The sequence below is a fragment of the Leptinotarsa decemlineata genome, unplaced genomic scaffold (assembly GCF_025532065.1).
Source record: "Leptinotarsa decemlineata unplaced genomic scaffold, Ldec_3_MD MMD2_tig00000690_RagTag_RagTag, whole genome shotgun sequence".
Taxonomy (NCBI): domain Eukaryota; kingdom Metazoa; phylum Arthropoda; class Insecta; order Coleoptera; family Chrysomelidae; genus Leptinotarsa; species Leptinotarsa decemlineata.
Window position 1 is genome coordinate 1,003,206 of NW_027412554.1, and position 13,894 is coordinate 1,017,099.

At 33.7% G+C, this 13,894-nt stretch overlaps 2 protein-coding genes across 7 annotated transcripts in view; one reads left to right on the plus strand and one right to left on the minus strand.

Annotated features, from left to right (window-relative positions):
* Positions 1-13,894, plus strand: part of LOC111509351 (Centrosomal protein 290kDa) — a 155,777-nt gene that overhangs the window by 127,086 nt on the left and 14,797 nt on the right. The window contains exon 16 of one of the 6 annotated variants that reach the window (XM_074174652.1): positions 12,758-13,817. The exons of the other annotated variants lie outside the window; for them this stretch is intronic. Within the exon in view, the coding sequence (XP_074030753.1) occupies positions 12,758-12,760 (3 nt within the window). The 3' untranslated portion in view covers positions 12,761-13,817. Of the gene's footprint in view, positions 1-12,757; positions 13,818-13,894 lie in introns of those variants that run through there. 6 annotated transcript variants of the gene reach the window in all.
* LOC111509350 (probable cytochrome P450 6a14) overlaps positions 1-13,894 on the minus strand; it is a 39,281-nt gene that overhangs the window by 25,120 nt on the left and 267 nt on the right. Inside the window, exons 2-3 of the mRNA XM_074174653.1 lie at positions 9,564-9,953; positions 684-979 (exon numbers count right to left, since the gene is read on the minus strand). Of these exons, the coding sequence (XP_074030754.1) occupies positions 684-979; positions 9,564-9,948 (681 nt within the window). The 5' untranslated portion in view covers positions 9,949-9,953. The remainder of the gene's footprint in view (positions 1-683; positions 980-9,563; positions 9,954-13,894) is intronic.

Below are 13,894 nucleotides of genomic sequence, written 5' to 3' on the forward strand. Positions count from 1 at the left end.
AGTTCATTTTGATTGATGACCACAATTTTTTTAATCCGTAAGTGTAATGCACTTTCTAATTGAATACTTTGATATTCAATTTTATTCTGAATACGATTTCTTTCTCAAACACATTACAAAATTTGTGGATCTCTCCTGGTCCTTTTTTGGTTACAGGAATTTCCATTTTTCTTCTCAAATTCATACAAAACCTGTTATTGTTTCGAAAAAAGGGTCACAAGACCTTCTATGATATTTTTGAATTCACAGACCAAGTACCAAAGCTACAACTGCACAGTGGTGTTTCTTACTGTTATGTCATTGATAGAGTAATTCGGCAGGTCGATCTTGTTGCTGGTCAAAGATAGAAGAACCGTTTTTTGAGGTTAACTCTGAGGAACTTGTGTCCCTCTGGATGCTCTGGTCTACCCGGTCAAAATACATCTCTCAGGGTAGTTAGGGGGCTATGAGAGTCTTGAGGGGCTGTGAAGAAACTGCGGCACAGTAGAAAGCTAAAGAATCTTTGAAAAGTTGAAGAGAATCTAAATATGTTACCTTCAAGTTTTTCAATTGCGTTAGTAATGAGGCTGTGAGAGGCTGTGCTAGCAATAATATCAAGCACTTGAGCGTCAGTGGTGGTAGGTTATGATTGTGGTTTTTTTGTAAATAGGATTTTTTATATTCATCACTCAAAATATTGTCACCATTTTCAGAAGATCGCCAACGGTTTGTGTAAATGCTCTCTTTCCCATCAACCTGAACTCTGCTTGAGGATCTCTCATGCAATTGCACTTTAGACCGAAAGCACATGATCCTATGACGTCGGTAGTGTATCTTGCCAATATTTCCTTTATCTCAACATCACCATCATTTTTAGTTATTTCTTCGAGGGTGTTGATCATGTCGTGGCCGCATTCGACGATAGTTCCGAACATGTATTTCAGTTTCCCGGGAGAGTAGGCAGGGGTGAGTTTTGCACGAAGGTTTTTCCATTTGGGGCCTGGAATAGGAATAGAAAATATATTTATCTCCAGTAGTATCATATAGTTTTTTGTTCACTACGAATATTCTAATGGGAAAACAAACTCATTGATATATAACCAACTGACCCGGTGTGTTTTAAAATACAAGCCAAGTTATATTGACTTTTCTGTATTGTATTTGTGAAGCATTAGATCCGGAAATACTAATACAGCCAGTGTCATCAAGTCATTTTCATGCTTAGCAGTAGACTTAATATCAGAAAACCTTGTGGGGCGAGCAAAAACTATCACGAAAAACACTTTCACTTTTTCCCAATCCGTCGACCGCTGATGTGGTGAAATCTTTATGAAAGGATATTTATTATCATCCGCAGCCATTTAACCTAGACAGTTCGAAATGTTTTGTGAAGAACTTCGTCTTGGACTTGAACATTTTGGATAGTTTATACCTATATCGTGTCAAAGCTTCCTCCATTTAACGAAAATTTCTTGCTTCAATCTGTATTTTAGAACTTCACATACAACAAATCCATTTTTGTCCTCGAAGTATCTTCCTACCCTATGTCACGAAAATCCTTTTCCGCACATTCAACTCCGACATGCATTTCGTTGGTTATTAGGCTAATTAATTTTATACAAACGAAATTTTACATATGTACTATGTCTTCATACTTCGATAGTTCCTGTTACCTAATGAGTGAGCACTGATGACGACGAAAGTCGAAAGCGCTTTGCAATAAGATTGAACACTATGAACACTTCTATACCAAATTCTTCGATTCATCAATAATGTGGAATGCTAGTCAAAATAGAAAAAGGTTGGTATTGATGTACATATGTTGAAAAAAATGTTTTTCCGTTAACCAGCTGTCGCACCCCTACGAACGACAACCCTCAGAAGTCGAAACTTGTGCGAGTTAAGGACTAACGAGGTCTTACCTTTTATCGTGTGATTCCTACATACATACATGTTATATCTTCATTTTGAAATATAAGTAACAACATATAACATTCATAAAGTATATTCCAATCCTATATTCAGCCCATATAAACAAAGATCAGCGCGTGTGCGCCTCGTGGCTTGCTGGAATCTGTGAAAGGACTAACCATTAACTGCTACAAATGCTCATTACTGTGTTTGCGTACTTAGATTCAGTGCGAAGTGCATCATCGTTGCATCCATTTTATCGAAATTAATTGTGTTGTTTGAATTGCTTCTTTTTAAATACCATGCTTTGTAGTTTGAATATTGTGTTTCGTTACGTACTTTCAGAGTATTTCTAATAACACTGTATTTGCTTCTCGGGCATATACCGAAATTTTTATTAAGTGTAATGTTGGGTATATTCGATAATATATACGGGACACTCAAACGCATCTGGTATAAATACAGTTAACGAGTCTACAGAAATTTGTTTGTCTCCTTCTAAAAAAGGTTCGAACAATTCTCATCTTAACATAAAAACCAAGGAAATGATTTCAAACGTGTCCTGCAATGAAAGCTACAGTGGAAAACAGAATACGAATTTTCTTCAACGAACGATGTCGAAGCTTGGTTTAGAAAAAGGCCGCCCCCAAGTGGTTCATCGATGATATTTCTGATTTGAGTCTCATGTCGATCCCATAGATGATGATTTCGTAAGGAAAGACAGGTGTTCATGCCTACTTGTGGAGGACAGTTGAATCCAACAATGCATTTGTGATTCAGCCTATCAGCACCGATGATACTTACTCACTTAGTGTTGAATCAGTATTGTTTTGATTTTAGTTTTCAATATATACATAGATAGATTTATTGAAATTGTCTAATTGAACATATGAAAATTCCAGTCAATATATAAATGAATAAATGTAAAATATAACAAAATTGTATCACAGGTGTATCAATTCGTGGGAGTACATATTTGTATAACTGAGTATTTACGAAAAGTGTATGAAAAGTGAACTCATTCGTCTAAGAGATATAAATAATAAAACACAATGAAACATACTGTCGCATATATCATATCTATAGTTGTTGAAATTATGGAAATCTTGATAACTATTACTAGTATCCATCCTTTTTACTCTTTTCTACAATCGTCATGGAATTTCCATAAAAAAAAATTTGCATCGAATATGGTTCCATGTTACACAAGAAATCAAAAAGTAGATTCTCAAAAATATACCGTCTGCCTTCTTTTCTGATTGTTATTGGTAAATAATTGTGTAATTTGATGGTCATATAGCATGGACCTCTTTCTGTATTTTTTAGTTTATGTGTAGGAAGAATGAGGTTCGAGTTATTCCTAGTAAAGTACTCGTGAATGTTTTTATTGGCATAAACGAAAATAACACAAACATAAATATGAATCCTATATGAAGTAAGTAATTTATTACTTTTGGAAATATTACGACAGGAGTCTGTAAAGTTCGTGTCAACCATATACCATAAATTTTTGCATAATGAAAATGCGATCCACCTCAGAACATTACTCCGTATTTAAGGAAAGGATAGATAGTTGCATAATATGGAGTTTTTAGTGCAGATGTAATCTAGTAACTTTCTAAAACTCTAATTCGATAACATTTGCTGGCATGTTTTTTTGCAAGATGCACACGTCGACGAACACGTCGAAGTTTAATTTGTTATTTAGACAGACCCCTAACATTTTCGAACATGAGGTATTAACTGTTCTGAAATCTATACAATTAGTTTTGGCTGTATTCAAAATGATTTCATAAAAAAAAAATTACAAGAAAGGGGTTTTTCCCTCTGGTTGGAATATTGCTCGCGTTCAGCCTATTTCCAAAAAAAAAGGCAAGAAAAATCTTCTAAATAACTATAGACCAGTCGCTTCGCTATCAGTGATATCAAAAATCATGAAGAAAGTCGTGAACCACCATATCCTCAAATATTTGGAAAGCTTCAACATCTTGAGCGATCATCAATATGGCTTTCGGAAACAAAGATCAACAGGCGTTTTTCTATCGTATGTCACCCATATTTGTAATATAGCAATCGGGAAACATGTTGAATCAAGAGCTGTTACGCTTGATATTTCTAAGGCCTTTGACCGTGTGTGACATGGGGGTCTACTGGCCAAACTTCGATGCAATGGCGCATCGAATCATTTTTGTGTATGGCTCTTCAGCTTCCTGAAAGAACATTCTCTGCAAGTGGCCGTTGATGGATATCTCTCGAATAGTTCCACCATCAATGCTGGTGTTTCCCAGGGATCCATATTGCCTCCAACCCCTCTTTTCATTATATATCAATGACTTATTGGAAAAGATCAAGAATCCAACATATTGCTTTGCTGACGACAGCACACTTGTCTCGTCATTCCATTCGGATTCCAGAACATCGGCTACGAAGGCACATCTTCACCGGCAGCAGGAGGTTGCATATCTTAATGAGGATCTAGAAGTGATTTTGAATTGAGGTGAAAGTGACCAGGTTCAGTTCAATGCCACAAAAACTCGGGCGTCGAATTTCTCCAAGAAGATAAATGTCTCCAAATCGAATATAATGATGTCAGGTCAGACAATTTCGCTTTCTGTTTCGATAATTTTATTGGTGGTTGAAATGGACACTAATATGTCCTGGCACAATCATGTCCCTGGAATTGCAAACTGCTTCTTGAAAGCTTGGAACACTGTTACGAACCAGAAAACTGTACACACCTCAGCAACTTTTGATGCTTCATAAAGCTCAAATAAGACCTTTTTTGAATTATTTCTCATATATAGAGCTCTGTCCCCAAACATCACGTGGAACGTGAAAAAAAAGTTGGAGATTTATCCCTCTTCTATAGATACTTTCCCGAGAATTGTTCAAGTGACTTGGCATATTTGAAAACTGCGTTTATGTGGAATAAACTTCCCGAGAACGTTTTTCCAAATGGAATTAATCTCCAGCGATTCAAATCAAATATGAATATGCCTGTGCCTTTCGCACAGGCACTGCTATGAGAGCGCCTTGATGATTTTTCTGTAGTGCTTAGGTTTTGTTTAAAAAAATGTTGAGGATGTAGAAACAATATTCAATATATTCCTTTTCGAATTCATATGGCAGTTAAGAGGTGAAACGAGATTGAAATCATCCGCATGGTGCTGGTGTTCTCAAAAATTTCAGGAAAATCGTTTACATTAATGATAAACAACAAAGGACTTAGCGCACTTCCTTGTGAAACATCTTCATGAATTTCATCTATATCAAAATAAACAAACTTCTGATTGCTGATTAATACAAACTTTTCGATTTCTTTTGCTAAGATAAGATTTAATAAGAGGTTTTACCTCTGATTTCATGATGAGACAGCTCTTGTACCAAAACAGAATGGTCCACACAGTCAAAAGCTTTACTCAGATCCAGAAAAACACCACGAGCTTTGGAGTCTTGTTCAAATGAATAATGAATTTTGTCTATGAAATCAAACAATGCTCTTTCTGTATTTTTTCCTTTGAGAAAACCATGTTGGAAATCATTGAAGAAACTGATAATTCTAGTTGATTTGATTACTTCAAATAACTCAGAAGAAGCTGTCAACAAAGTGATTGGCGTATAATTGCCCATATCCTCTTGAAGTGGTTATACTATTGCCAGCTTCATTTAGTCTGGAAATTTTTCTGACTCTAAATAAATATTGAATGACAGAGTACGATAGGAAGTGAATGAAGCACACTTTTTCAATAATTCAGATGGAAAATTATCAGTACTCAATTTGTTTTTAAGTTTCCTACTAACCTGAATGATTTCTTCTTCACTGATCGGATATAAAAATATTGAATGTTGGCACCTAGATGATGTGATGTTTACCTAATAACATGATTCTTCACTACTTATAAGAGGTGAAGAATTCAGAAAGTGGGTATCAAAGCTGTGTTCACTTTTCATATTGTTCAGAAGTCGTCTATATGCTTCCACACATTTGATATATACATTTTTGAATAAACTGTTACCAAGTGCCATTAACTGTAGAGTACTTACTATATTTTTCATGATTTGAACCTCTTTGAATATCCAATTATTTTGTTTGACTGCTTTATTATTCATTTTTCCGATGGGGAAATTGAAATTGAAGAGTTTTTGTATTCCTTTTAGAAATGTACTTCATATCTCATTTACATTAGACTCTAAATATATTTCTTTCCAACTATGTTGCACTACTTGTAGAATAAAATTGTCAATATTTTTCTCCGAAAATAATCTTCATATATGAAATTATTATCGTTTTTCAACATTGGACAGTAGATGTTAATTAATTGAGCACGATGATCAGAGAGGTAGGGGTCAATAGAAGCTGAAGTATACTATACTATGGATTCAGTAATGATGTTATCAATACAAGTTTCCAATCTGTTCATTACGCACATAATATATTCATTAATTTTCAAAATGGTATCAAAAGAGTTCAGCAAATCTAAAAACTCAGATTTATCTTCAGATTCTACTTTCAAATTCAAATTAAAAATTTCTTTCAATGATGAATGAAAACTTATCACACATGATAACAGAGAGCGGAGAGGACATTTTTGTAAAGAATACTTGCAAACTTTTATTTGAAGGACGATATATACATGATAATCCACAAATGTCATTTCTTACTTTTTCTCTGATACCGTCTTTGCCATAAATGGCAACTCCTCCACGGCTGCATTTTTTCCTACAGAAGCTGAATAGGTATCAGATTATGGTTCGCCAGATTCATCATCCTCAACTCCTCTTCACAACACCAATATTCAGTTTAAACACAGAAAGTTTATATTAACACTATTCAAAAAACCTTCAATTCATTTGAGACATTGAGACACTTTATATTTTGATGGAGTATACTTGCACTTTTTGTCTCGGCAATGAATTTTGTATTCACAGCTAAATCTGGAATTGGGAGAGTCTGGGATATAAAAAATGTTGGTGATTGTTTTTAGGTATATAGGTAATCTAGTCGGAAAATGTGCGGATCTAGGGGTCTTGCGTCTGGTGATGAATCATCAGAAGAAATTGTAACCTGCTTGTCGCTCTCTGGCGGAGTATTCTCTTCAGTTCCTTACTAGGTAGTGAACTGACAAAATTCATAAATTAGTGTTATTCAGAAGGAGCCAGCTCCTCATTTGTCACTTTCAGCACCTCAACTGGTTGTTCAGTTGATTTATTATTGAATAACAGCTTGATGTATTCAAGCTAATGCCTTACATGTTTAATAAATAACAGGTTCCTCCAACATTCCTTAATTTTTTTGATAGTTATTTTGTTGGAAATGATTATTATTGCATTCGAAAATGTGTAGTAACGAGGAATGTGAATCGTTATAAATATATCTATTTTTTTTGAGTCATTCAAACAGTAGGGTTTAATAAAAAAAATATTTTTATGTTTTACATTCTATAAAAATGTTTTCAATATAGTCACATCGGAATTGTTGAGCCACAGTAATAAAATATCTGAGTCTGAAAGTTTTTCCATAATTACCGCTACGGTTTTGAGTAAGATATTCTCACTTTCAGTTGTTTTTATTATTGCTTCTTTTTGATGATGTGTTTGATCGGCAAGATAGTGAGTCATATTGCTTAAAAACATTGCTACCAAGACTATTTTTTGACGAATACTCTTTTCTTCATGACTCCAACATGCTCATCAAGATTGACGTTTTTTTAGATCACAAAAGTGGATAAATTCATTTGTTGCTTTTTGATCAATTTCATCGCCGCCCCTGGTTTGAATATCTATTATCGTGAATTCATCAATCAGCAAAGTAGTGGTTTGTGTATCAACACAGTTACCTGAAACTTTTTTGCTGATCTGTTTTTGCAGTTCCTTGATTTCATCTTCCATATCTTCAACTATGTGTTTTATTTGACCTCAGAATTGTTTTTTAAGAAGATAGTTGAGTCCAACAATGCATTCGTGGTTTCGTCAATTTTATTTCATATTATTTCCAAATCCTTCGAAAGTTGAATAGTTCCTAATGAAATGAAAGTTGCGAAAGTTTCACCCATATATAAAAGTGACAAAAGAGACGATTTAAACAATTACCGAAGAAGTTCTGTGCTTTCAGTTTTTGCAAAAATCTTAAAGAAACTGATACATATGAGGCTTTTGAATCATCTTGAAAACAGTAACCTTCTACATAAATTTCAATACGGTATTCGCAGATCTAGCGACACAAAGACAGCGGTAATGGATGTAGTGTCACACATCCAAATGGAAATTGATGAAAATAAGAAATAATGTCGTTCCGAAATTATTTATATAATAGAAGACGATATGTTTATATAGGTAATCAAAGAAGTTCTCTTCAAAATAAAACTTGGTTCCCCATATTTGAATATTAACTCTCTAGCCAATCTGAAATTGAATGGTATAATTAAATTATTTGCTTGTGAAGTACTGTTTGGAACATTTGGTATAGTAATGAATATTACTGGAGTTTTTTCCCAACACCAAATCGTCCAAAAGACAAAGTCGGGAATTCGGAAAAGTCTGGAATTTACGAAATTGACTGCGATGCAAAATATTATGGACAGACAAAAAGATCTATTAAACTGAGATATAAGGAACACATAGTACTCTTAAAATATGAAAGACCTGAAAAATCAGCATTCGCCCATCATATTTTGCAACAAAACCATTCCGTAGACTTCATTTATATTCCTTTCATTCACGAAATCACAAAATTTGGTTGGATCACTGTGTTAGCGTTCTGCGTTTCTAATGAGCATTTATTACTTTTCACTGTTAGGAAATAGGGAAAATATTCGTAGATAATCCACATCTACAAAATTTTCTGTGATTGATGACTTGTTCTTTTTTTAAAAAATCATCAAATGAATTTCACCTTCGTCCTATTATCAAGTGTAAAAACTAACTAGTACATTTGAAATCTGAATACGTGTTTGTAGCTAAGCAGGATGGGGAGGTGATTAAATGAATAGGGGTGCCAATTATAAAAATTCAATACTGGAGATTATAGAAATTACCGGGGTTGTCAAAGTAATAAATTCAAGAGTAGAGACCTAAATAAATCGAATTGCTCGTTTAGGGTTATATATTTCGAGTTTTCATTTGATTTATTATTAATTTCCATTCGTTGGAAGCCATGGAAATTGATTAATAAATTTGAAACCCGAAATATATAACCCTAAACGGGCAACTTGATTTATGTAGGTCTCCACTCTTGAATTTATAAGTAGTTTGACAACCCCGGTGATTTCTATAATCTCCACTGTTGAATTTTTATAGTTGGCACCTCTGTTTATTCGATTACCTTCCCATCCAGTCTACTTACAAACTCCTTATATTACTTATCATGTTTTTAGATTTCGAATGTATTAATTACTTTTTATCCATAGGATGAAACCCGAAACCGGTCGTAAAAATAAAATAACTACTGGAATTTAGACAAAAGTGTTTTCATTCGTTTCATTAAAGTACAAAAGTTTCACTTGAGAGTTTTTGACTTTTTTCCTTTCGTTAGAAGTTCCAGATTTGTATATTAGATGAAGAAGTCAAAATATAACAATAAGTTTTTCAATAAAAATTTGTTATTTTGGAACTGACGGGAGAGTTATACAAATAAGGTGTTACACTACAGGATTGTGACAAAATATCAAAATTACCTGCTATGGAGAAGAGATGTGCACTCAACGGATCGTTTTCTTCATCATAATAAATTCCTCTATCATGAAAATGCTGGAAATCTTTGTTGAGTATATCTTTAATGATGATTGGATCCAGGGGTAAAAACGCCTTCCTGCTAAAAAAATATAGTCCTGCATACCGTTGACCTTTCATCTTGTCGTATATTTCTTTTATTTTATCACCCATATTTTGTTTTCGGAAAATCACTGAGGCCATGTCTCCGAACGGAAATGTGGGATCTAGCTGTGGTACTTCCATTTTGCGCCAGTAGGTGAAGGCTCTTTTGAAATATATGTACACAAGAAATAATCCAGCTCCTAACAGAACGAGGAATGTATTGTCTGTTAGAGAATACATTTTCATAAAACCTAGAACAAAAATGATAAATTGATTATAATGCAATTGAATTGTGAGTGTATTTCAAGTAATAAATAGTATTATTAAAAAGTAGTTGAAATCCCCATAAGTCGAGAATCTTACTCTTTTTCTTTGGGTTGCACAACAGTTTATTTCTACAATTTTTATGAGACGTAACAATACCCATGCTGTTCAAACATTGGTTGAAATTGAGAATGCAAAATGCAAATATCCAGCAACTACGTTTTCAATAAAGAGGTATTAGTTCTTTACTGTCCCTTCTCACACAAAATATACAAACTTCAACAAAAAACTGGATACAATAATTCTCGGCCTGAAAAAGGCCGAGGCCTTTTACAAATTGTTATTTTATGCATTTGAAGAGAATATATTAGATATATTGCTGTTCAGTGGATTGGTTTCATTATTATTATGATCCATTTTTATAAAATATTCGAAAATCTCATGAGCCAAGCATCTTACGCTTTCTGTGTGGGTTACTTAATTGTTTATTCTTACAATATTTTGTGAGACGTAATAACACCCGCACTGTTCTAACATTGGTTGAAATTGAGTAAGCAAAATGCGAAGACCCAGCATTTTCAACAAAGATGTACTCGTAATAGTCCATCACTACCCCTTTCACACAAAATATACTCATTCCAACAAGAAACTGGGTAAAATATTTTTCAAAATACGATTCGATTCACTTTTTTACTATGATTTTTTCAAAAATTGTTTGCTGATTTTGCCAAAGCATTTTTTCAATTGTAATTTTAGGCAGCCATTTAAAGAGAATATATTTGATGTTTTACTGTGAAGTAGATATGAAGATATTACAATAAAATGAGAAAATAATTCCAAATTGCAAATAAATCTCGTAATCACTATTTCAAGTACCTAACTCACAAAAATTCCTGCTTGATTGGCCTTTATATTAGGATTAAACATTATGCGCGAGTATCGTAAACACAACGCATCTGTGGTGCTGGGTTGCACCATAAGTGCATTACTGGACTCAACTATCCTTAAAGGACAAGCCTGAGTATGTAAAAGCGATGGTATCTTTTCTGAAGAATGAATTTCGAAATATTAATCTCTCCCAACTACCTACACAGTAGCGTCTGGTAAACGTCTGTCGGGAAACAACTACTTCCCCGGCTAGCCACTGTGAGGAATTTTGCATAAATGTCTGTCGGATATAGTTGTTTTCCGATAGACGTTTACCAGACCCTACTGTGTAGGTAGTTGGGAGTGATTGTTATTCCGAAATTTATTTCGAAATATTCATTTCCTTATTCTCTCTCAGTTATTTTTTTCTACCATTCAGACTGATTTTTCTAATTCCATATTGCCGTCAACCTAGTTTCCATTAAAAATCAATTATCTTTGGGAGAAGACTAGAAATCCAATACATTTTTCCACTAACGACATCATATTTCTATTTATTTGCCCGAATATCTCAATGAAATCCTGGATGAAATCTATAGCAGATATAGAAGTGCTAAGAAAACTAGGTACAATTTCTCTAGAAGGTGATATACTCGTATGGTGAAACCGACCTAACAATATCAGGGAACCCAATTTCGCTGATTGCATTAATTATGTCTTTAAGTTATGGGTTAGAATTTTCTTAGGACCGCCCTGTAGATAGTTTCATGGGAAGTGTTCGATTTACTAGATTCTTCCGGCCCCTTTCGGCTACTAATGTGCATTCATTATATTTTACAAAAAAAACTAGATTTTTTTATTTTCCAAATCATACAGTTGGCAACTGAAATAAAGCAATATGTCAGCAAAGTTGGCTCCATTGTAAAGTAATCATGATGGTCAAGTTGACGATGCATTAGTTGAGAAAAGTTGATTAGTTGAGAAATGTCATGGAAAAAATTAATTTCCTTACATTAATTTCAACTGAAATTCTAGAATTGGCATCATATTCTCACAAATAATATAGTTGTTATTGAAAAGTGGATCATTTCATGAAACTCACTGATTGTGGCAATTACTGAACATTGAATACTATTTTTTGTTAGTTATTATTATTATTTGAAAATTATGATGAAAAAACTTCTATTTTGTCTTGTATTGAACAATACAAAAAATTATTATAAAATATTCATTGTTTTTTAGCAAAATTATTGATTGAATATTATTCTATAATTTTTCATGTTTCCTGTACGATCGAAAATAGTACACTTGTGAGTGAATATCTGAAAATATTGAGATCAGTTATCTAGAGAAATGACAATTTTCGAATGATCAACAAAATCAGTTCATATAAAGAAGCTGTATCTGGTCGCTGTCTGACACGGAAGACATTTCATAAACACTGTTATTGATGATTTTTATTGATGCAACAGAATCCAAAGAACAAAGATTTGTCTGTACGTTTAGGGCTGATTTCAAAAACGGATCAACTGATTTGGGTATGGTTTACACTAATATATCGATAAACATTAGTTGGGAAAGAGGACAAGAGGGGTGATATTTAATGAAGGGTGGTACATCAAAAACAGTCCAGCAGGGTTTGTGGCTTTCTGAGTTGAAATTTAAAAAAAATCTCAGCCTTATGTGTGTATTTCCAGTGGAACTTATTGACACGTTGATTCTAACACCATAAATTTAACCCTTTAACAGGAGCGGCTTTCATCCTAATTTTTTTAGAATAGGCAGGGGTATGTTATAAAATATTTTTTGGAAGGGTGGTGAATTTGCTTTAATTAAAATTATGTTTTCACGATTCGAGCTACAAGTTTGTGAAAAAAAAATTTGAATTGGCAAATATCAGCCGACAATTCAACTTTATTTTCAGTAAAGTATCTGATTTGGATAGTTCGTTGGTTTTCTTGGACATGATGAAAAAATATGTTCTATTGAGGAGAGAGTGGGCATTATGGAACTATATTTTATGAACTATCAATGTTCAGAAAAAGGACATGGGTACATCGTAGAATTATTAGCAAAATTCTGTCAAAACTGGATTGGTGGCACATAAAAAACCAAGTAATCCTTCAAGAAATAAGCCAATAGAAGAGTAATTTTGTGTCAAGTTACTATGAACACTACATTGAGTACTCAGAAACTGTGGTTTATCGGACCACTGTATAGATAATTCTAAAACAGAATAAATGGCACTCATATAAAAATTCACCTTCTCCACTAATCGAATGAATATGACAAAGACCGCCGTTCAATGTTACCTTCCCAGACAAATGTTCATTTTTTCATTGGGACTCTCAGTCGATATGATTGTAATACTAATCCGACATGAATCCAACGATCTACTGTGAGGTTCAAGGAAATATTCGAATGGAGATAATTAATGAGACTTGATGGAGAATTACTTAGAGCTAATCGAAGTAACGAAAAACCACTAACTTCACCTTCCACAAAATTCCGATATTTCAGCAAGAAAGGAGACCCCTCCCCATTATGCATCACCTGTACGACAGTTTTCGGGTTTGTTTTCTGGTAGATTGATTGGAAGGAGGGGTGCTTTCGGAAGTCCCGTAAGAACACCCGATTTATATACCATTGATTTTGATGTGGAGAACATTCATTCAATTGACTATGATTCCTCTGAAGATATACCGTACATATACCACATGATTGATCATTACCAAAAAAAACACCTGATACTTTTCAAAATATCCGAGAATTCTCTAAATAGTTGCTAGAGACCAGAGAGTGCACTAAGGGAACACGTAAGTAGTAATCAATAAAATTGATTTGAATTTTTTAGGAACCCACAGTTTAAATTTAAGAAGAAAACCCTTTTGAGGCGAATTTGGGGCAAAAAGATATCACAGTTACAGACATGAAAGTAATGCCACCCTGAAAATAAAAATTCATAAATACAGGAGAAATTTTTTTTTATTTTCGCATTCGAAGTTATGGATCATCCAATATGATTCTAATCTTGATTGAATAATTAAAGGCAAAGTACTGT